Raw genomic sequence first — 20,667 nt, forward strand, 5'->3', positions numbered from 1 at the left:
TAAACTGCCCCACAGCACACTTGTCTGCTACTGTGCCATTTTGATGCAGCTACTTTGTTCAGTCTCTGAATCAGAATAAAAGAAATCAGATGGCTTGAATCCCACACAACTGTGAAAAAGCACATCACACCCACGGAGAGTACAAGCCCTGCATGGGGAGGGAAGAGACCTGGCTCACCAGAACACCTGCAATCAACTAATAGGGCTGAATGGGAAAGGATAGGTGGGATGGAATAAAGTCCAACTCTTCCAACACTTACGTATCTCTGAAATTGCCAGCTATTTACAAACATGGTCAGTTTCAAAGATGTGTCTAGACTGCACGGTGCCCCCAGTTCTGTTTTAGTTAACAGAAAGAGTCCAGATTTCTGCACAGGACAATTTACACTACTTCTCATTGTCTACGTTTAGCTGTTTGACAAGTTTAATATCTTTTTAAGGGACATTGTAAATCAGTTATTTTACCAAATCTTTGTAAGGGACATGGTAAATCAGTTCTTTTACCAAACAAACACTAGAACTAATGAAACCTGTAGCTGAATGTGACCCACAAGTCCCTGGACAAGCAAGCAAAGTCAGAGCTGTAAGAGGAACTTCAGTTATGAGCAAGCCCACTCAGCAGAGAGATGCTTGCACACAAGGGCCGCTCAGGGCACAGGTGCATTTGCCTGGAAACACATTTTGACTTTTCATATTTGTCTATTCTTGTGCCAGATGCACCTTTGCTGAGTCTGTTTGCATCACTCAGAGCTGTACTTCTCTTCACAAAGTAAATTAACCCCATCCCTCTTGTGCATGGACAACCAGAGTGATAGTCTGATACCTGGGTCAGATCAAGAAATCTGTGCACTACACAGACGTTTGAAATAAAAGCACTGAATGACTTTTTTTTTTTAATCTTGAAATTGAAAGCTTCTATGTAGAAAATAAAGTCCTCTATGTCCTTCTGATAAGCTTCCAAAAACGACAGCGGATTGTAGGGAATTTTGTAAGAAACAACTGACTGTGTATTAATGATATAGGATAGTCAGATGACACTATACCACTTAGTTAAAAACAATATATAGCATTAAGTGAAACCATCTGTTCAGCCATGGCAGAATTATTTGCCATAACAGCAAATAATTTCTACAAAGGTGGGCACAAGGAAAACTTTTAATATGAAACCATTTCCAGGATAATGGTTTTTTCTCACTATATCCCCTTACTTCTTATACTCTTTTTGGGCTCCAATCCACCTCATGGCTGCCCCCCTCAGCCTTGAGGGCTTTGCAGCGAGCGGGCTGCCCGTGCTCACACATCCCTCCCGCGGTACTGCGGGCGGGTGCTGTGTGGGCGGAGCTGAGAGCAGCGGTGTTGTGAGGGCACGGAGCAAGGGCGGATAGGGATCACTTCCCTGCGCTGCCCTACCCTGCACAACGCTGCTGATCAGTCCTGACAGGGGCCTCACAGACGGGACCGGCTGCTGAGCAGTCACCTGAGCCAGCAAGGCACGCTGAGGCTGCTCTGGGCACCCACGCCTGCACCAGTGCAGCCAGGCAAGGGCTGCACTTCACTCTGTGCTGCTAAAAGCAGGCTGACCCACGCAGTGGGTACTTGGAGCCATACACAGTAGCCTTCACTGCATTATTTTATAGCATCTGTGTTGAAAGGAGGGCAGTGTTCTGTTCAGTATAAACAGATTTCCTTTCTGCAAAATGTTGCCTTTTGTTTTAAAGAAGAAATGAGGATATGTTAAAAACATCAAGAATGCACCTGCTTTGATTCCCCACAAGCAGAGTCTTCTGTTCCATATACATAAAAGGTAAAATTACCCCCATTTCCTTAAGAGTCCTAAAGTGCTACAGGTATTTACACACTAACAAAGACTGCTCTATGTTAACAAGAGATTTCAATAAGGTAGGGAACTGCACAGAGGCGGCTGGCAGAGAACAAAGAACACAGATGCAGAATAACAATCTAACACATGGGAATTTTACCACATACAGACAAAATTACCAATGTTTTTAGCAAATGCTGAAGTGAAAGATTTGCCAGTAAGAATGCCATTTAACAGCAAATTATTTCCTCCTGAAAATGGATTCCCATTGCAACACCTTCAAGTTAACTGTTTAACAATGCATGCAAAGCTAACTTGCAAATACTTATATTTGCTAACACCTAAATTAGATGCTATAACTGTCAATGCAATTCAGTCTTTTTACAGAATCATTGAGGTTGGAAAAGACCTCCGAGATCAAGTCCAGCCTGTGACCAAAAACCACTATGTCACTTAGAGCATGCTACCAAGTGTTTTTTAAATACTGCCTGGGATGGTGACTCCACCACCTCCCTGGGCAGTCCATTGCAATGTCTAATAATTTCTCTGAAGAAAGTCCCACAAATGTCCAACCTGAACTGCCCCTGGCACAGCTTGAGACCACGTCCTCTTGTCCTGTCACCAGTTCCTTGGGAGACCAGCCTGACCCTGTCTGGCTACACCCTCCTTTCAGGAAGCTGCAGAGAGAGATAATACCACCCCTGAACCCACCCCCTCTCCAGGCTAAACCACCCCCGCTCCTTCAGCTGCTCCTCATAGGACTCATCCTCCAGACCTTTCACTGGACACCCTGCAGCACCTCCACGTCCTTCCTGCACTGAGGGGCCCAGAGTGCACACAGCACTCGAGGAGCCTCGCCAGTGCCAAGGACTGGGGACAATCACTGTCCTAGTCCTGCTGGCCATGCTACTTCTCCTATAAGCCAGGGTGCCATTGGCCTTCTTGGCCTGTGCTGGCTCGTACCCAGCAGCTGTTGGCCAGCAGCCCCAGGTCCCTTTCTGCCAGGCAGTTTCCAGCCACTCTGCCCCAAGCCTGTGGCACTGCAGAGCTTTGCTGTGACCCAAGGGCAGGACTCAGACTCAGCATTTCTCTTTGTTGAACCTCATACTCTTGGTCCCTTCTGATGAGTACAGCCTATACAGATGCCTCTGGGCATATTTTTAATATTTTCACTTGAATATGACAGGGAAAGTCATAACCATAAACTATAAACTTAAGGTTTTATATATAAAAGTGAATTTGTTCTAGAGCTCCTAGACCAGATAATAAACCTTTAAAATGACAGTCTTTCAAGGCAGGACAAAAATCCAAGGCCAAGGTCTACAAATAGATGTCCTTATGATGTACTTCAAGTAACATTTCCTCCAACATCCTTTAAGCAATGGTTCCAAAAAGGTATTTTCCTTGCTCTGGTCCTCAAATAACCCGTGAAGTCTCTGTAACTTTTAATAACTGGCATTTCCGAGCCCGTCTCTAGGCTGGGGCAGTACGAGCGCCGGGGCACGGTTTGCGCAGCCCCGGAGCCGGGTGAGCGCTCCCGCCGCCCAGCCCCGCCCGGGGCCGCCGCTCCCCGGCCTCCCCTGCCCGGTCCCGGCTCCGCTCCCGACTAATTAACTGTAAAAACCGTGTAACCATAATAACCGCGGGGAATAATAATAATATAAAAAAGGGCGATATTTTTGCCTAACCGTGGGCTCCCCAAGCCACCGAGGCTTCCGGAGGTGCGGTTATCGGTAAGCGAGGAGCCCAGCGCTCTCCGCTCCGCTCCCAGGGCCCGGCGGGCCGGGGCTGCGGCCTCAGGCGCCGAGGGCTGGGCACGCACCGGGCGCGTTCCGGGCGCTGTGATACCCCGCTCCAGAGCCCATTAATTACCGCATTCCAGCCGGGTCGGACCCGGGTAAAGATCTCAGTGCTCCTTTGCCCGGCATCACACGGCTCCCGAACACAGAGCCGGGGTCTCGCTGCGCTGCCCGAGGCATTGCGGGGCTGCCCTCACGGCCGCGCCCCATGAGGCGGCTGCTCCCTGGGCAGAGCCCGGTGGCAGGGCCGGGACGAGGGGCAGGCAGACCTGTGCTCAAAAGGCTGCAGGTGCTGCCACAGCAGGGCTGGCCGGAGCTCAAGGCCACTAATTAAGGTTTATTAGAACCACTGGTCTGATCACAAAACAAAATTGCTGCTGTTTTGCAGAGGAAAGGGGTAACTGCTTCCACCTAGGGCACTACCTGGAGCTGGGCTACAGGTGCGGCCCGTAATTCACCCGCAGAGCACACACGCTGGTTCTGAGGAGCTGCAGCAAAGTGTAGCATGATGTTTATTGAAGGTATTGATTCACACATTATATTAAGAACACATGACCACTTTAGGAAAGGTTATCAGAAATACAAATATATTAAGTCCTGTCAGACGTAAACCACCATCTGGTCCATATTTGTACATGCTAAATGAATTTTTTTCCCAGATTTGTCCATAGGTATTGTTAGTAGCCCTCTTTCTTTTGGCAGACTATTCTTTACAGATTGACCTGGCCCAGCACTGGCATTTGAAAACAGAAATCATATAGTGAAGTTTAGAAAAAAATAAAAGGAAAAAAAAAGACATGTGAACCTCCTATCCTAAAGCTCTGTTTGAGTCTGGCAAGCTAAGCTGGAAGCTGATCTTATCCTTATGGCCAAAAGTAGAATACAATGGAAGCCTCCTCCAAGAAGAGAAAATTTAGAGCTTTTATTAGGTGTTACAGATAACCAGAGTATGCTTTAATAGTCACTGTATGGACCAAAAGAGATATACAATTAATGTGAACATACTATATTCTTGAACTAGTATTACCACAAAAATTAAAAAGACTTTACCAGACCAAAAGACTGCTTTGATCTGGTAATCTCAAGAGGGTTTTTTTATTTGTTTACAAATATTCTTGTCATATATTCTGCAATTCTAGAGCTGAGGCACTACAGCACAGGCATCAAAAATCTCAACCAAATTCCCAGTTTTTATATATCCTATGACTAAAACTTCTTAAAAAATAATTTCCATACAACTTCAATCTCAAATCTCTTAAGTCTCTTAAATTTGTCTTAAATTGCTGGATATCAAAAAACACTAACATACCTGTTCCTGAGGATAATTAGCCCCCAAATTATTTTTAAAGTATACCTGAAATACATTGATAATTTACAAACACGCTTCAGGGTTAAATGATTCATAAGTACACAAGTCTTTGGTAAATAATAACTACTCTGTTCTTTACTCAAATAAAAAACTTATTTTTAAATCTAGAGTAAGTGATTTCTTTAATAATTATTTCTCTAATGAGTAAGGCTCACATGGCACAATGCTGAGTGGGATGAATGGCTGTATGTATCAAAAGCCAAATGATGTTTTCAGGCTACAAATCCTGTAAATACTAGGTTCCTGCTCTGGCTCATTTTGGTTTTGTGCTGTTCAGCCAGCCTCAGGAATCTAGATCTGAATGAGAGCTTTCTAGTGAATTAGATTTCCAGCATTTAAAGGTGTCAGCAAAATACTGTCCATTGCAAAGATACATTCTACAGCAGGTACTGGATTGCATGCTAAAAACTACAACAAACCAATTAGTTTAAGTTTTAAATAATACATTACAGCTGCAGTATTTCCTAAAAATGTCTGCTTTACCACTTAGGCAGTGTAACAGAGAAACTATGCACCATGCATGCGTGTGGAGCTGAGGATGACTGCTTGCTCCCAAAGGAAACCTAAAGGCACAGGATACAGGTAATGTGAATGAAAACCTGGAAACAAACACTGGCTTCCATTTTATTACGAGAATCCAATTAGGAAGTGGATGCTAAACTGATACTTTATTGTTTGTGTACTAGATGCCTTTGCTTTAGCTAAAAGATACTATATCATGTCCTTTAAGAAAAATAGCAGTATTAAATAGATCTTGTCATTTCAGAGGAGAAACAAAAATATGTCTGCTTTAGGTTTGGCTTACAGAGTTTTGGGGTTTATTTTAAACATATCCAAGAACTGATCAGATTATTTTTGATAACTGTTACAGCTTTACTGTTCTGCAAGAGTTTTCTAATTATCTGCTTTATTAAAGGACATTTGAGACAATAAATAATATAGTTTACAATAAATAATTTTCAAGTCAAAGTATTGTACTTACAAAATAATGTAATACTGTAATAGAATCTTCAAGAACAATTCCATTTTATATATTCTGCAGCAAAAATAACATTTCTATTAGGAAGGAGTTGCTTATAAACCTAGGAAGATCTACACATTCACATGTGTGTGTAAACAACTTAACAAGGTTTATTATGTTCCCAGAAAAGCTATGCTTTTACAGTAGGTTTTCAGCTAAATTTTATTATAATATGATGGTAGGAAATATATAACAGTGCTTATGTTTAGCTCCATCACAAGTTAAAAAAAAAGAAATTAAGCGCTATTATTTACAAACAGCAATTTCCTTTTACTTCACAAGTGACTGTATCTGTGTGTGAACAAAATGTTAGGGCGAGGCGATCCAGATGGACTGCAGCTAAGTTTGGATGAGGATGGTTTCAGGATGAACAGTGAAGGTCTTGGCAATAAATCCCTAGAAAGGATATGAAAAACACAGCAAAGTTTACAGACAAAGCAACATTCAAGAGCAAAAGAACTAGTTGTTAATGTGCCAGACTTTATAATTGGTGTGTGCAGGAAACTCAGTACAGTAAATGCTATTTATGAAACACAGAGGGCAATAGGCACAAACTAACTCAGAAAAGGAATCTAAACTCCATTGTATGAGGATCAAACATCTTTCCAGTCTTTTATGTTTCAAGCCATTAAATAAATAAACAGTGGTGTAATCCAGTGTAAACAACTGGATTCCACTGTATTCATGTCTAGATGAAACATTTAACTGTAAATTTAATCAGAGTTGTCTTGACACTCCATTATTGATATTTAGGATATGGAGGGCTTAGATTCCTCCAGCCTATGAAGTTTATGAATAACTTCCATTCAGCATCCAAAAAAATACAGAAACTGGAGACAAGAAAGTTCCCTTGGACCATCCCTTTCATTGCATTCCAAAAGCAAGCCTGTTAGTTGAGTACATTAGAGTGATCTGATCTGCTTGAACAGCTTGTGGTTGGTCATGATGTAAAATTTTCTGCAGTATTAACTATAAAGGCAATAAAAACTTTGATATTTTCTAGTCTTAGCTAATCCAAATTACTTTACCATACTCCTGCTATAACTCAGTAGCTGTTAATATTGAATATGATTGGTTTGTGGCTAACATACTTCTACTTTTGCTGTGATCAAAAAAATTTAGTTTCTGGTTGGCTTTAAATTATGTTAGAGTGTCTTAAGATCCACATGTTGATAATTCATGGGTCCAGTGAATCAAATAACTAATTTGAGCTATATCAAGTAAGCAATTAAGTAATAAGTTTAATAGATAATATATCAAAAATTTGTTTTTCACATCATGCTTAAATCACAAAGCCCTCCTATGAAACAATTTATGCAAGATCTTTTATATAAACAAAGCATTTGTAATTTTTATATACACAATAATTAAAATGGGATAGAATTTGGATCTGAAGTAATTTAAAACTGACATTTAATTCTCTATCTATGACTGTTTAATTGCAAATTATTGACTGCTGTAGTTGGAGCATTCTTAGTAAGCCCTACACTGATAATATTACAACCCCTATTGTATCCAGTTGGGGAAATAACTAGCCAATGGAGAATCAGGTAAGTGCCAAATAATTCTTTTACTATATGATGCTGTTTTGCAAGGTTTGAAAATATATTTATGCTCCATAAGATGGAATAATAAAACTTTTGGTCTATAGATTTTGGAAATCAACTTTGCAAAACTGTGCAATACAGTAAATCAGATGGCACTTACCTGACCCTTGGCTGGAGCTGTGCCCCTATAGCAGCCCACTGCGAATGTGAAGCCAGAAGTATCTGACATGTTAGGATACCTCTAGGAATGCAAATCTGGAAACACTGACTTTGAGGGATCTGAGAAGGGGAAGAAAGGAGATTTTCAGTTCATCTTATGGAAAGCCTTTGCTGCAGCTAATTAGGCAGTAGGCAATCAGGAGTTTAATAAGTGTACAAGATGTACACAAGTTTACAGAAGTTTAATAAGACGTACAAGATGTGTATGCCAAGTTTTCTTTTGGTAGCACTTCATGACTGAGGTAGTGAGATTAGAGACTAAAAGTCAGGATCAAGGGAAATGTTGGGGAGTTTGGTGGGGATTATTGTTAAATACAGAGGGAACCAGACTTAAGAGAAAAGTTTAGTGGTAGCAACATGGAATAAAACCTGTTCCAGTACTATCCTTTATATGTATAACTTAGGAGGAAAATATTCAAATTTTTACCTTGTATCATCCCAGTGGTGGCTCATCCCAGTTGGGGATCCTCTTGAATCTGATGAATGTTTGTAAACTACCAGCAGGCAGTGTTTACAAAGCTGTACTATTCGCTGGCAACACTGGAGCTGCTCCGGAGTCAGTGCCTCTGAGCCTTTACTGAATATGGTTTCCCAAGAGCTCCTATTATGGAAAAAGAAACAAATTCGTGGTCTCTGTCACAAATTGCAATCTAAGAGTTTTCTTGCTTTATATCAGATTTAACAACAGAGGAACAAGAGAAAAAAACACAACCTTGCAGGAAAGGCACAGGAAAGGTATATACTATTTAACACAAATACTGGCAGATGCTGAGTCCAAAACACAAAGTAAGAAGTCAGTCTTTGTATGGGAAATGTCCACTGCCATTTTTCATTTCATTTGTTCCCTGAAATGTTTACAGAGCCATTACTTAGGTTTAGCACATAAAGAGTTACAGTCACAAAATTGTATATTTGTCTTACAACAGGAATAACACAAGACACTTGTTCTTTTTAACAGGCTACCACCTGAATGAAATTATGATATTAAATGAATTAATAAAAGTAATAAATTATTTCTAAATGTCAACACAGCATAATAATACTTTAATTTTAAGTACATGATATTAAGAAACATATATGAAATTAATTTACAGGAAATTAGTATGTGTTCTCCTTCCTTATCCAAAAAATCATATGAATAGAGTCTCTCAGTTTAGTCATTCGAATACTGCTTATTATTTCCTCTGGTCACATGGATTGGCTATCTACACTTAAGTGCAACTTGCAGAGTACATCAATAGAAAAATTCCTTTTGTTTTCTTAAGAAGACATTTTTCTTTGAGAAGAAAAAAGCCACCAAGGCCTACCACATCCATATAAATCAGGTGTGTTTCAGCGCAGAAGACTACAATAAATAGTTCTTTGCATACATCTCAGCATTCTTGTTTCTGCAAAATTCTGAGCAAATGATACATAATTCAGTCTGTTTTAAAAGGCAACGTGGTGCTTGTGAAGACTTTTTTTGGACAAAATTATTATCCAGTAGCACAGATGGTTTGTAAGCTTGAGCTTTTTGGTTTGTGTATGAAAGAAGCACTTCACAGAGGGAGGAAAATTTGCTGCATCTGGCTTCAACATAGCATCCAGGCCAATTTAGCCTTGCCCACAGAGAGCAGCCGTAGATTTTACAATGCCCGTGTAGAAAGTTCATCCTTCAAACAACATCATAGAACCAGCAAGCTCACTCCTGCCTAGTAAGATTTTTTTAAACTAAGCTGTATTTCACTGTGAGGGTGGTGAGACACTGGCACAGGTTTCCCAGGGAGGCTGTGGATGCCCCGACCCTGACGGTGTTCAAAGCCAGGTTGGAAAAGGCCTTGAGCAACCTGCTCTAGTGGGAGGTGTCCCTGTCCATGGCTGGGGGCTGGGTCTAGATAATCTTTAAGGTCTATTCCAACCCCTTAACATTGTATGAGTCAATGATTCTATGATTAGGATGGAATTAAGACCATTAATGACTAAAAGATGAGCTGTGTGTATAGCTAACTGATTTGTCAGTCTGGCTCCTCTGTCTAGATGGTATGTTCCAGCTGAAAAACATTCAGTCCTACAGAATTTTCATAGCAAACATAAATTTCAATGATACAAGCATTTGTCTGTAATTATTATTCATACAATTATTTAAGTATTGTTTATATACATCAAAACTTTAATTTCACAAACTAAATAATCATAGAATCATTTAGGTTGGAAATGACCTCTTAACATCGAGTCATAGTACTACTTTTCTTTATTTTTTCTCAATTGTTTTCTGTCTGGGAACTGTCCACATGTATTTTTTTATAGAAATTAATCTATTGTCTTCAGTCTTTCCTCATGAAGTCATGTTGGTAGAAAGTAGCAAGATGACAGTCCAAGTATTACATTCCTTCAACAGATTCACATTGCTACACTTAATTATATTATAATTCACTCCATTCACTCAGAAATCCTGTAGAAGAAACTTTCCTGATAAATTCCTTAGGTTCTGGACTTTGTGATAATGTTTCTACAGCCAAGTGGCGTTTTTTCAGTGACAAATAATATATGGCCTGCTGCAACTGTGGCTGACTATGAGCTAGTACTAAAGAGTTACTCTCATAACAAAAGCTGAGATTCAGAAACATACACATGAATTTTAATGAGCTTTCATATAAATGTGCCTGTGCAACTTCCTCCATGTGTTAGACAGATTCAGTTTATCCTCCATTACACTGCAATCAACACGGATCAGAATTCTGTTTCCCAAATTTAATTGGTTATGCTGTAACTTTAGCTTCCATACATTAGTAAGAAATCACAGACTCCTCACCAGATACAAAAAAGAGTATTATACTGGATTGTGCAATGTCATCAATCATGTGTTATTCTTTTTATAATCATCTTAAGTCAACTGGTTCTTCTAGTTTTCTTCTATTAGTTTTAATTGTTTATTATGCAGTAAAACAAATGAACCTTTATGAAATCCTTTACATCACCTTTTTTTCACAGAGATTTTATTTGTTCTTTCTTTTCATTAAAATAGCACATACCTAGCAGAGATCTAACCAGCAAGAGGAAACCTTAAGGCCATCAGCTCCACTCTTCTCCCAAGACATCTATCTTATGAATAGTGAACACACTACACTCCTTTATGTATTTTCATATAGTAATGTTGTTTCTGAATCAGCACATTATTACCTTTTTCCCAACATGTTTCTCCAGATTCTACACACACTCTATGTTTATTCCAATCTGTTCTTTAAAACGGCAAAAAGAACTCTTGGAGAAGAGTGATAAAAAGTTGACCTCTCTGCTACAGAGGTACTGCCCTGAGTTCTCAGTTGTGTGTAATGGGGCAAGAAGGATGCTTCAAACTGAATAAACAACATACTGGCAAGGTGCAAACAGCCTTTTTGTTTTCTTCTACGAATTCTGTATTATCTGTAACAAGTGTTTTACACGCAGAGTGATTGTTATACATACTGGATATTTATATATTCTACAGTATTTTTAGAATCTTTTATAAAAGAACTCCTCTTACAAGGAACTGGATCTTTGTCAAAGAATAACACCACTTATAATATTTTATGACAACAAAAGAATTGAGCTTGTACTCAAGATTTTACACACCTCTGCTAGCATGAAGGAAAGAAAAAATTGTAAAGAATCCTAACAGCCTGCACAACAACAAGCCTTCAGCAATGACATGATGAGAAAAGACCTGTTGATCTTTTGGATCCCTCAGATCCCTCTTCTTCTTGTTATACATTTTCTTGGGAAACAGTTACCAAGGGTAATGTGCAAGTTTTCCACATATGATAAATGACTATGTGTGAACAACATATTGACCTGATTCCTTTGTACATACAATATCCAGCAGCATATTAATTGTTGTAGTTCATTTTCAATACATCTCTTAGAACAACATATGCAAGCTAACAATTAGAACAACTTATGCAAGCTAACAATTAGAACAACTTATGCAAACTAACAAACCCCTCTACATTCTTTATACATTTTATATACTAACAGAGAAAATGTTCTTTTTTGTATGCAATATATTCCATATTTAAAAATTTGTATTCTTATTTTATTAATAAATTGGTGGGTGGGAGCAATTGTTTAATACACTTGATATGATCCCCCAAATCTATATTTCTACCAATGCCTTTGGTGTCAGGAATGCAGATTCTGAAGTATAGGTTATTGAACTTGTTTATATGTCCAGATCTTTTTTTTCCCTGTAAAAAACTTGTATTTGCTACCCAAACCAAAAACACCTGCTTACATGGACATTTAATATTCTGCATATACTTAACTTTCTACCAGTATGGGAAACAGTGAATGTAATCAAGCACAGAAATTTGAACTGTTTATTAGTAAATCACAGGAGTGACATTGCATCTGGCATGAGATGTCAGCTGCACTTGTGACTGAACTCTCCTTATGAGTCTGGAGCACAAATAGATACTGTGATTTCTGCTGATGGCAAGTCCATGTTTGACCCAGTGGTCTGGCTTAAAAATCATGCACCATCCAGCAAAAGAATTGACTTAAAGGTAAAATATTTTGAATATATATTTTTTCCTTAGATTATTAAATTTGTAAATACATTACTAAATGTCTGATTCCATTTCTGAAAAGGTTGGCCTTGATTGCTAGATTTAATTCTACTATATATATCAAGGTGCTTTTAAAACAAGTTCAATGTATTACGTCGTTCTTGTGAATGAAAATGAGCAACAAAGTATGCCAGCATTGATTGTAATTGTGAAGTTATGAAGAAGAACAGAAAAATAGGCTTACCCTGAATTACAGAAACAGTTCCATAGGCCTTGACCGTGGCTCCAAAGTAAGCGATTAAACAGACGGTTAAAAAGACGGTAGAGATGTAGATTTTCAATGTCCGGAGCTTTCCAGACGTGCTGTAGAACTGCACGGACACTCGTCCTGACTATATCCAAAACCTGGGAAAGAGCATTCCAAGTAAATCAAAGACATTTTGCAAAACCAAAACCCGGCTGATGGCTGATGCCCAGCATGCATACAGACAACTATTCCTGTACATATGACTGCATACCTGTACATCCCTACAGAGGTCTGGAGTTCATTTCTGTGCAGTCATCAGCTAACTTTTATTATACGTTCTTTCTGTTGGTAACATTTTGCAAAGCCAAATCAAACTATTTTATTTTTATTACTGAAAAGTTTATTTCTATTTTTTCAGTCTGTTCAGTACTAGCTCGTTTAAATGGCAGAAAGGGTAAAAAGAAACAAAATTGACACAACTAAAGACTAGAAGCAACTTAATTAACCCAAGCATTGTATGTCTTCTTTTCCCACTCCCTTGTAAAATACCATCTATTTTATAAAGAACGAAAATGTCCTTGAAAACAAGCTGTCTTTGGTTTAATGTCTGTTTAAGCTCTGTGTTACCCTGTATCAAACCATATTAGTGCACCTGGCAAGAGACAGTGGTGAAATCAGTAAGAAAATAATCAGCAAGATATTTAAAATACAAACATTTATCGGCACACCATGGATTTATTACATATGGACCACATTTAAATGCAAGAGCATAAAGGCTGAGCTGCTTTCAGTATAGTGCTAGACAGCTGCACATCCAACTTACCAGAGTCCTGGATACACCTTTGCACATCCCACTGAACTGGGGCACGGAAGGAAGGTGGGATTCATCGTGCCTGCTTTTAAATATCTGGACGTTCTCTTAACTGAGTCCCCTATGTTCCCTTCATAATCCCTGGAGAGAATCAGACTCCAGTGTCTTGGATTCTGTCCATTCAGATACTATCAGTAAGTCTGGGAATATTTGTGTGACCAAAGTAGTATTTAGACCCCATATTGACACTCTGAACAGTGTAAAATCTGTCCTATAAAAAAACCTATGGTGCATGTAAACTATCAACAAAAAAGCCAGTTAAATCCATGAAATTTCCTTTAAAGGAAACACCCTCCCTGCCTCTTTTTCATAACAGCATCTTCCAAAAAAACAGTCACACTCAAGTGGGTGGTAAACAGATGGAGATATTTGGTAATTTGGTATAAGATTTTATAAATTAGAAGGTACAATGCTTTCCCTGGAAACTTTCAGATATGTAAGACAAACCTATTCACGTTGTGAATCATGGTTCTCAAAAGGTGAAAAAGATTTAGTAGAACAGTAAATTACAGAAGAATGGTGTGGAATTGCAATTTTTAGATCCTACATAACAAACTGTTGTTTATAAATTGTCTGACAATGAAGGAACAAAGCTTAAATATACAAAATGCTTGCAATAGCACAAGGAAGCTGTTTAGTACACCTAATGGGCAGAAAATCTATAGATACCTAATAATGAGAGCCTTGATGAAATATGATGTTTCCCATGTTATTTAAACTCTTTTTGAAGACCCGGGATTAGTCTGCATGCACAGGTCTTGCAGTAATTCCCTGTACATAATAGCCCAAAGTAAATACAATACTGTCCTCTCTGTTGGGAATCGTTATGAATGCAGGTGTCTAAGGCACTAAAACCCACACCCATGGCCTGCTCCTCCCAAAGAGTGAGATAGAAGGAGTAAGATATTAAAATCTAAGGGTGCTGATTTTTTTAGTGACAGCAGGAGCTAAGCCCAGGTTCTGGACTGTCCCATGCGTGTGGGACAGGCTCAGACTTTCAGACCCTTCCTTAGCAGCATTAGCCTTCATGCTTCCCAAGCCCTTTTCCTTGTGTCTCACCTGTCCAAGGTATTCCCACACACATGGCCAGTATCTGTGGCCAAACACACATCTGAAACAACTCAGTCCCTAAAGCACATAAGAATCAGCCCTACATTTCTTTGCAATGTTACATGGACAAATAGTGTCTCCCCATGTGAAAAAGAACAATACCACCCTGTATAGACTCTCTCACTAGTCCAAAAGACATAAGCTAAAAACAACAATGCCAGTCTAGAGCTTTTCTTTTACTGTAGTACCTGGAGTTGAAGAAAACTAAGAACCGAACATCCTAGAGCAAGTCACAGACTGCCAAGTGCTCTGGAAAAAGAAATCTTTCTTGCTGTTTTTACTGTGCTGATATTGCCAATATGCCAGAGCAGGAAATGTGCTGGTTAATTGTCCTTAATGTGCAAACATGGCAAAAAAAATCACCCATTTAAGAAAAGAGACAAGACATTGCACAAGGGCTGGAACTTCATGAAACCTACATCTTCATTTTTCTAAGTTAATTTCTCTAGCTTGCCTTCATTTTTCTCTTTAATTTACATCATTTACTTTAAGAAAACAGATTATCTAGGTATAACAGAACAAGATGTTATGAAAGGGCATATTCAAAACCCTCTGGTAACCATCAAAACACTTTTAAAGAAATAATGTAAAGTGATGCAACATAAAGCAGTCATAACTCCTCCCATACCAAAATCTCTTTTTATTGAAAGTCTTAGAGTAGAAGTTAAATTTCTTTTTAACACAAATTGATTTAATTGGTTTACTCTCACTTACTTCTGAATACCTCCTGTACCCATGCTGTAATGCCAGAACATTACACACTAAGAATATAAGTGTAAGTTTAATTTTTCTATATCATGTTGAATAATTGTTAAGCAAATAGAGCTGTCAGGTACGAACATTGTGCCATCTAGTACATTGCCCAGGTATTTTCTTCTTGTATGTTAGAATTTCCCAGTAAGTAAGAGTGAAGGGGACTGAGATTCTGTTTTGTATTTCACAAAGTTGCGAAAGGTACCTTTGAGACAGATTTCTTACTTGCATAAATATTCTCTACCTTGCTCATTTCTCCTTCACCCACCTCATTGGAATATAAAACATACTTCTTTCAAATCAACAAAAGACATTTGGCAGTCCTCAGCTGCAATGTCATTGTCAAAGTTAATCCGTTTTTATAAACTACCCTTCTAAGAATAACTATCTGATTGCTTTAAGGGATTGAGGTTAAAAGCAGTTTAAAAAAAGGCAAATCATTTCCAGTGCAAGCAAAGATGAAGGGCTCACTAGTGCTTCAGGAATTATAAGTCTCCTAAAGTTGTAAAAGATGTCCTCACAAGAAAAGCAAAAAGTCCCCATTTCTGATTGTGCAGTTTTTGCAAGTAACAACCTGGCACATCAAGCTCTGTCGTCCTGGCTTTGTACACTTGCCCTTGGTTTAACATGACTGCCCATCAAACAAAGGGCAGAACCACCCTCTATTGGAGACTTTCTGAAATAATGCTTAAAGGGGAAAATTCTTTGCTTGGTAGGTCCATTTTTTATTCAGCATGATCTATTCTAATACTGTGGGTCAAACACTCCAACAGCCAAGTACAGTATCACTACCTCTAATGGAGTTTTAATATGCCTGGTCTGAAACTGCTGACTGGTGTAGCCCTTATCAATCAAATCTGCCAAGTGAATACCCTTCTAAGAACGTTAGCTAGAACTTAGGTATATAAGCACTAATCATTTATTTGTTTGCTTTTTTTTAGAAGACTAATTTTTTGAGAAATAGATTTTTAAATTATAATCCAGAAAAATCATGCTTCTCCAAATATGGAGCAATATAATGTCCTTTAATTTAATTAATGCATATCTATATTAGTACCAACAGCCTGTGTTTTGGCATCTCAAGTCACTCCCAGCTACTGCTAAACACCAGCAGAAACACTGCTATGCATCTACTTTAGATGACCTTCTGAAAATGAAATATGTCACTTACTTTTCGTTGCTTTGCTGAATCCAGTCTTACCAACCAATAGGATGACACTTTTGTTTTATGATACTTCCAATTATCCATAATCTGTGGTCATTGTAAAACACAAGATAAAAAAAACACATGAAAACAACTGAAAGCTGGTCTTTTATTCATGAGCCCTCTTAACCCTTAAAAATGTGAGCCTCTTAAAGACTGTTGTGAGAAGTTTTTCTCTACAAGAAATAGCAAAATATTTGCAAATTTATATGGGGCAACATTTGCAAATATGTGTGTGATGCTTCAGTTTAATACCACCCTCTTTTCTACCTGATTCTGACAAACTACAAGGCAGTTAGAAAGTTGTCTTGACTGACTCAGCTCAGATTTTTTGAAAGTAGTAAGTTCAAGAATGTATAACTGCTGATCTATTTAAATAGTGAGGGGTTTTGCTGCAAATGGGAAATTGGACATACCTGGAAGTCATCCTTTTTATAAATAATCACATATTAACTGCAACACTCTCCTTTCACAAAATCTAAGTGCTACCAGAATAGTTCAAGCTGCAAACATACATTTTTATTCTCGTTTTGTTATTTTATCTTTCTACCCTACTCCAGACCTTCAGCAAGTTCTGTCTCGCCAGTGCCTGATTTCCTCCGTGATGAACTCTTCCCCATCAGGAATTGGTTATGGCCAGATGAATTTTACAAGAGCTCTGCCCCAGGAAGGCGCAGGGCTGCCCAGGCTGGCGCTGTGTGAGGAAGCAGCGCCGATGAGCGCTCGCAGCCGGCTCGCACAGAACCGCGCACTCGGGCGTCAGGGACAGCGGCTCACGGAGCGTTCCAGCTCTGCTCTGAGAAACCCAGCCTGCTGGCTGTGAGCACTATCTTCCACCAGCACCAAATCAACCATCACTATATTCCTACCCATACTACCATTCCTTCCCACTCCAATGTAGCTGCAGAGATTGCTAGAAACATAATCAACATTCTGGAAGCTCACAGAGCTCAGGACATTTCTGGCCAGATAATAAATCAGATGAATTTTAACACATCAAGGACTGTGCTCACTACATCAGAGCACAGATGTTAGTTTGAATCCTTTCATTTTCCTTCTAAAATGAGAACATCCATCTTTATTTTTTTTCTTTTCCATCCTATTAGCTTCTTTGCATTAAATATTTACAAGGTATTTAGACACCATGCAATTTCTGCTTATATATCAAGTATTGGGGTTTAATTGACCTTTATTTTGGCATTGTTTCACATATCTTTGATACCAAGCTACAAGGCTTAGGACAACATTAGATGTGAGAAAGGCAAATCTGGTAGACTACAAGAGCCAAAAAGCACATGACTGGTGTTCTTTATGACCCTCAAACCTCCATTCTGCCTGCAGCATACCGTTCTGAGCTCTCTAGTATGCCTGCTTGAGAGCAAGTTAAACAGGTCAGGGTCTGTTTTAACAATATCAGATGAAATATGAATTGTAACATTCTTCTTGGCTTAGTTAAAAGTTTGAACTCTCTCTACAATGAAAAACTGAATTTTCCTAACCCTCCTGATTATTTCTCACATATTTTATAAGGACACAGGAATGTTTTCAGTGCTGTGCTTTTAAGGTCAGAAAGGATGCAAAGCTCCAAGCTTTCAAATTCTTTTGAGTTATCCTGAGTTCTGGAAGTTTTAAGGCCACAGGAGCTAATGAATCATAGATTGAGCTTTTTACTTTCCTTCATTTCAGTAGCCTAAACAGTGTCTGGCCTGTTCTTCTTTCTTACTTATAGATACTTACATCTTCTATAATTAATTCAGATTCTTCATTTGTTTTTCCTGGGAACCTTACTTTCAAGTCATTGATACGGAGAAGAGTCTCTTTTGTCAAAGCAACTTCTTGCTCTTTTGTTTTCTGTTGCAGCAAAGACTCACTCTAAAAGCCAACACAAAGCAGAGGAAAACATTTTAAGCGTGCCATTAAATCACATTACAAAGATGTTTGCTTGACAAAAAAAAATTCTAGAGTGACATAAAATATATTATTAAAGTGCATAGACGTATTATCTAATATAGAACTAATATATATCACAAACATTAATGCATCACCATTACTGAGAGTTGTCAAGAAAGCCAAGAAAAACAGTTAAAATGTTTGTTTGAAACAGAATAAACAAACATATATTCCATATTTATGGTGCCACAATCTAAAGCATAAATTTGAAATTGAGATAACAGACTTTGAATTTAAATTCAACATAATAAAAAATATTATTAGTCATAAAAAGCATCCTTTCCGTTTGTCACTTCAACAATTCAACATAAACGGGCAATATATCACAGGGCCAACATTTCAGGAAGCATTAAAAAGGCCACTTTTCTCCTGTTTTAGTCAGTAAGGGGTCTGACAGGGCCTCCAGTTGTCCAGAGTTTTGTTTAAAGTATCAATGGTTTTTACACCAACACTGATCTGAACCCCTGCAGGGTCAGCAGAAGACCATCTCTGGAGGATTTGGGGGTCTACTTTAAAACATCACACACTAGTTAGAAGTGTTTCTGATCCTCTTTCTTTACTTTCACATACTTTTGCATACTCACATTTGCAAGACCAAGTCAGTCTAATTTTAACATTTTTCAAGAGTGAAATTCAAAATTTTTAGGCACTTCTAATCTTTGTATTCTGTAACAACTACAATACTTAAGGATATCTTTATTTAAGTGACTGAGAAATATTTTCAAGTAAAAAAAAATACTGTGGTATTTGATACATGTTAATATGGCTGAAATAATAAGATAGCAAAGATTTTGAAATTCACTTTTGCTTATAACTCCTATAAGAATATGTCTGTCATTCCCAACTGTAAATTATTTATTTTAAATTTTGTTTCCCTACGTTTAGAACATTTGGGTCTCAGCAGAATCCAAAAATGGCAGTGTACCGCTCTTTTCTTGCCCAAAGGATAGATAAACTAACACTTTATCATGCACAAATGATTTCTTCTTAGTAAGTCACAGTTTATCAATTTTAATGTTATTCTAGCAGTAATATATATTATTCTTAGTTGCAAAAATAATTATGAACAGAGTTCCATTCAGAATACAGTGCTAAATTATAAGTAATTCTTATCCATTCTGTAAGTAATTTTATTCACATCATTTTTAGGAAGCATGACCTAAGCTCTATCACCCAAAGTAATTGTTCTGCACATCAGATCAAGATCATTTCTGTGGTGGAGCTTTCTCAATGAAAAAGAGAGTATGCTATCTAACTAATGTTAATTTAAGCAAGTAGCCCATTTTTAACATCAGATGGTAAAAGACTGCTTTTAATCTTTCAGTAATTTGTATTTGATATAAAGTTAATGTGAATAGAAAAATCCATATTAGCACTGTCTCATTAAACTCTCAGGGTACATGGTGATGATAAAAGGGTACTTTTTAAACTTGAGATAGCTAATGCAATAAAAAATACCTTTAACACGTTGTTGTGAGGACACAATCTTAATGTCTTTCCAATCCTATTAGCTGACTTTAAAGATGGAAAACCATGTTAAGGAGTATTTCACAAGATGTCAGCACACAATTTGAAAAGGACCCTTTTTCATCATTTAGACAAAGCCTCACAGGCAAAACAGACAATGAGCATTCTACTGGATAAAAATGATGATTAGAGATAGTAAATACTATGAAGCAAGTTAATTAGCATTACAAAGGGATTGCTCACAATCAAAGCCCACCACAATACAGAGAGGCAGCAAATACGGGTTAAAAGTGCCAATTTGTTTTGCCCCATCTCCGCACAAATTATTTGGGTGATGAAATATATAGGTCAGGCATCAAAGCATGAATGGAAACACTCTGGCACCAGCAGGCAATGTAGTCCTGAGTGAGGCTGGGGATTGATCCCTGCCAACACTGCCTAGGGATAAGTGAATATGGGCTCCATCACCCCAACACAAAAGAAGAAATGTCTGGGCAGTGAAGGAGATAGCAAAAAGGATGACAATCTGCTAACAAAAAGAAAAAAATATACATGGTCCAGAAGTACATTGTGAAAAGTGTAACAAACCACCAATATTCTAAACAATGAAAAGTGTTTGATCTGACCTATTAATTATTTGGGCCAGTTGCTGGTCTGTCTCAAGGAGAGGATTCAAATGAAAAATACTTTATCTTCTTTTTCAAAAAAGAGAATGGCTTCTGAATCAGTTACTTCAGTGGCAAATCCCGAAGACCACAAGCATTGCAT

At 38.2% G+C, this 20,667-nt stretch overlaps 1 protein-coding gene across 5 annotated transcripts in view; it reads right to left on the reverse strand.

Annotated features, from left to right (window-relative positions):
• Positions 1-4,115: 4,115 nt before the first annotated feature.
• TTLL7 (tubulin tyrosine ligase like 7) overlaps positions 4,116-20,667 on the reverse strand; it is a 64,303-nt gene continuing 47,751 nt past the window's right edge. For 4 of the 5 annotated variants that reach the window (XM_084211371.1, XM_084211370.1, XM_084211368.1 and 1 more), the window contains 5 exons: positions 18,220-18,354; positions 16,450-16,530; positions 12,542-12,702; positions 8,202-8,375; positions 4,116-6,404 (listed from right to left, as the gene is read on the reverse strand). In XM_084211371.1, coding sequence (XP_084067497.1) covers positions 6,284-6,404; positions 8,202-8,375; positions 12,542-12,702; positions 16,450-16,530; positions 18,220-18,354 — 672 coding nt within the window. In that variant the 3' untranslated portion in view covers positions 4,116-6,283. Of the gene's footprint in view, positions 6,405-7,715; positions 7,835-8,201; positions 8,376-12,541; positions 12,703-16,449; positions 16,531-18,219; positions 18,355-20,667 lie in introns of all 5 variants that reach the window. The other variant, XR_014616382.1, reaches the window with a different exon arrangement.

This window comes from Fringilla coelebs (assembly GCF_963513975.1).
Source record: "Fringilla coelebs genome assembly, chromosome: 9".
In the NCBI taxonomy this organism is placed as follows: domain Eukaryota; kingdom Metazoa; phylum Chordata; class Aves; order Passeriformes; family Fringillidae; genus Fringilla; species Fringilla coelebs.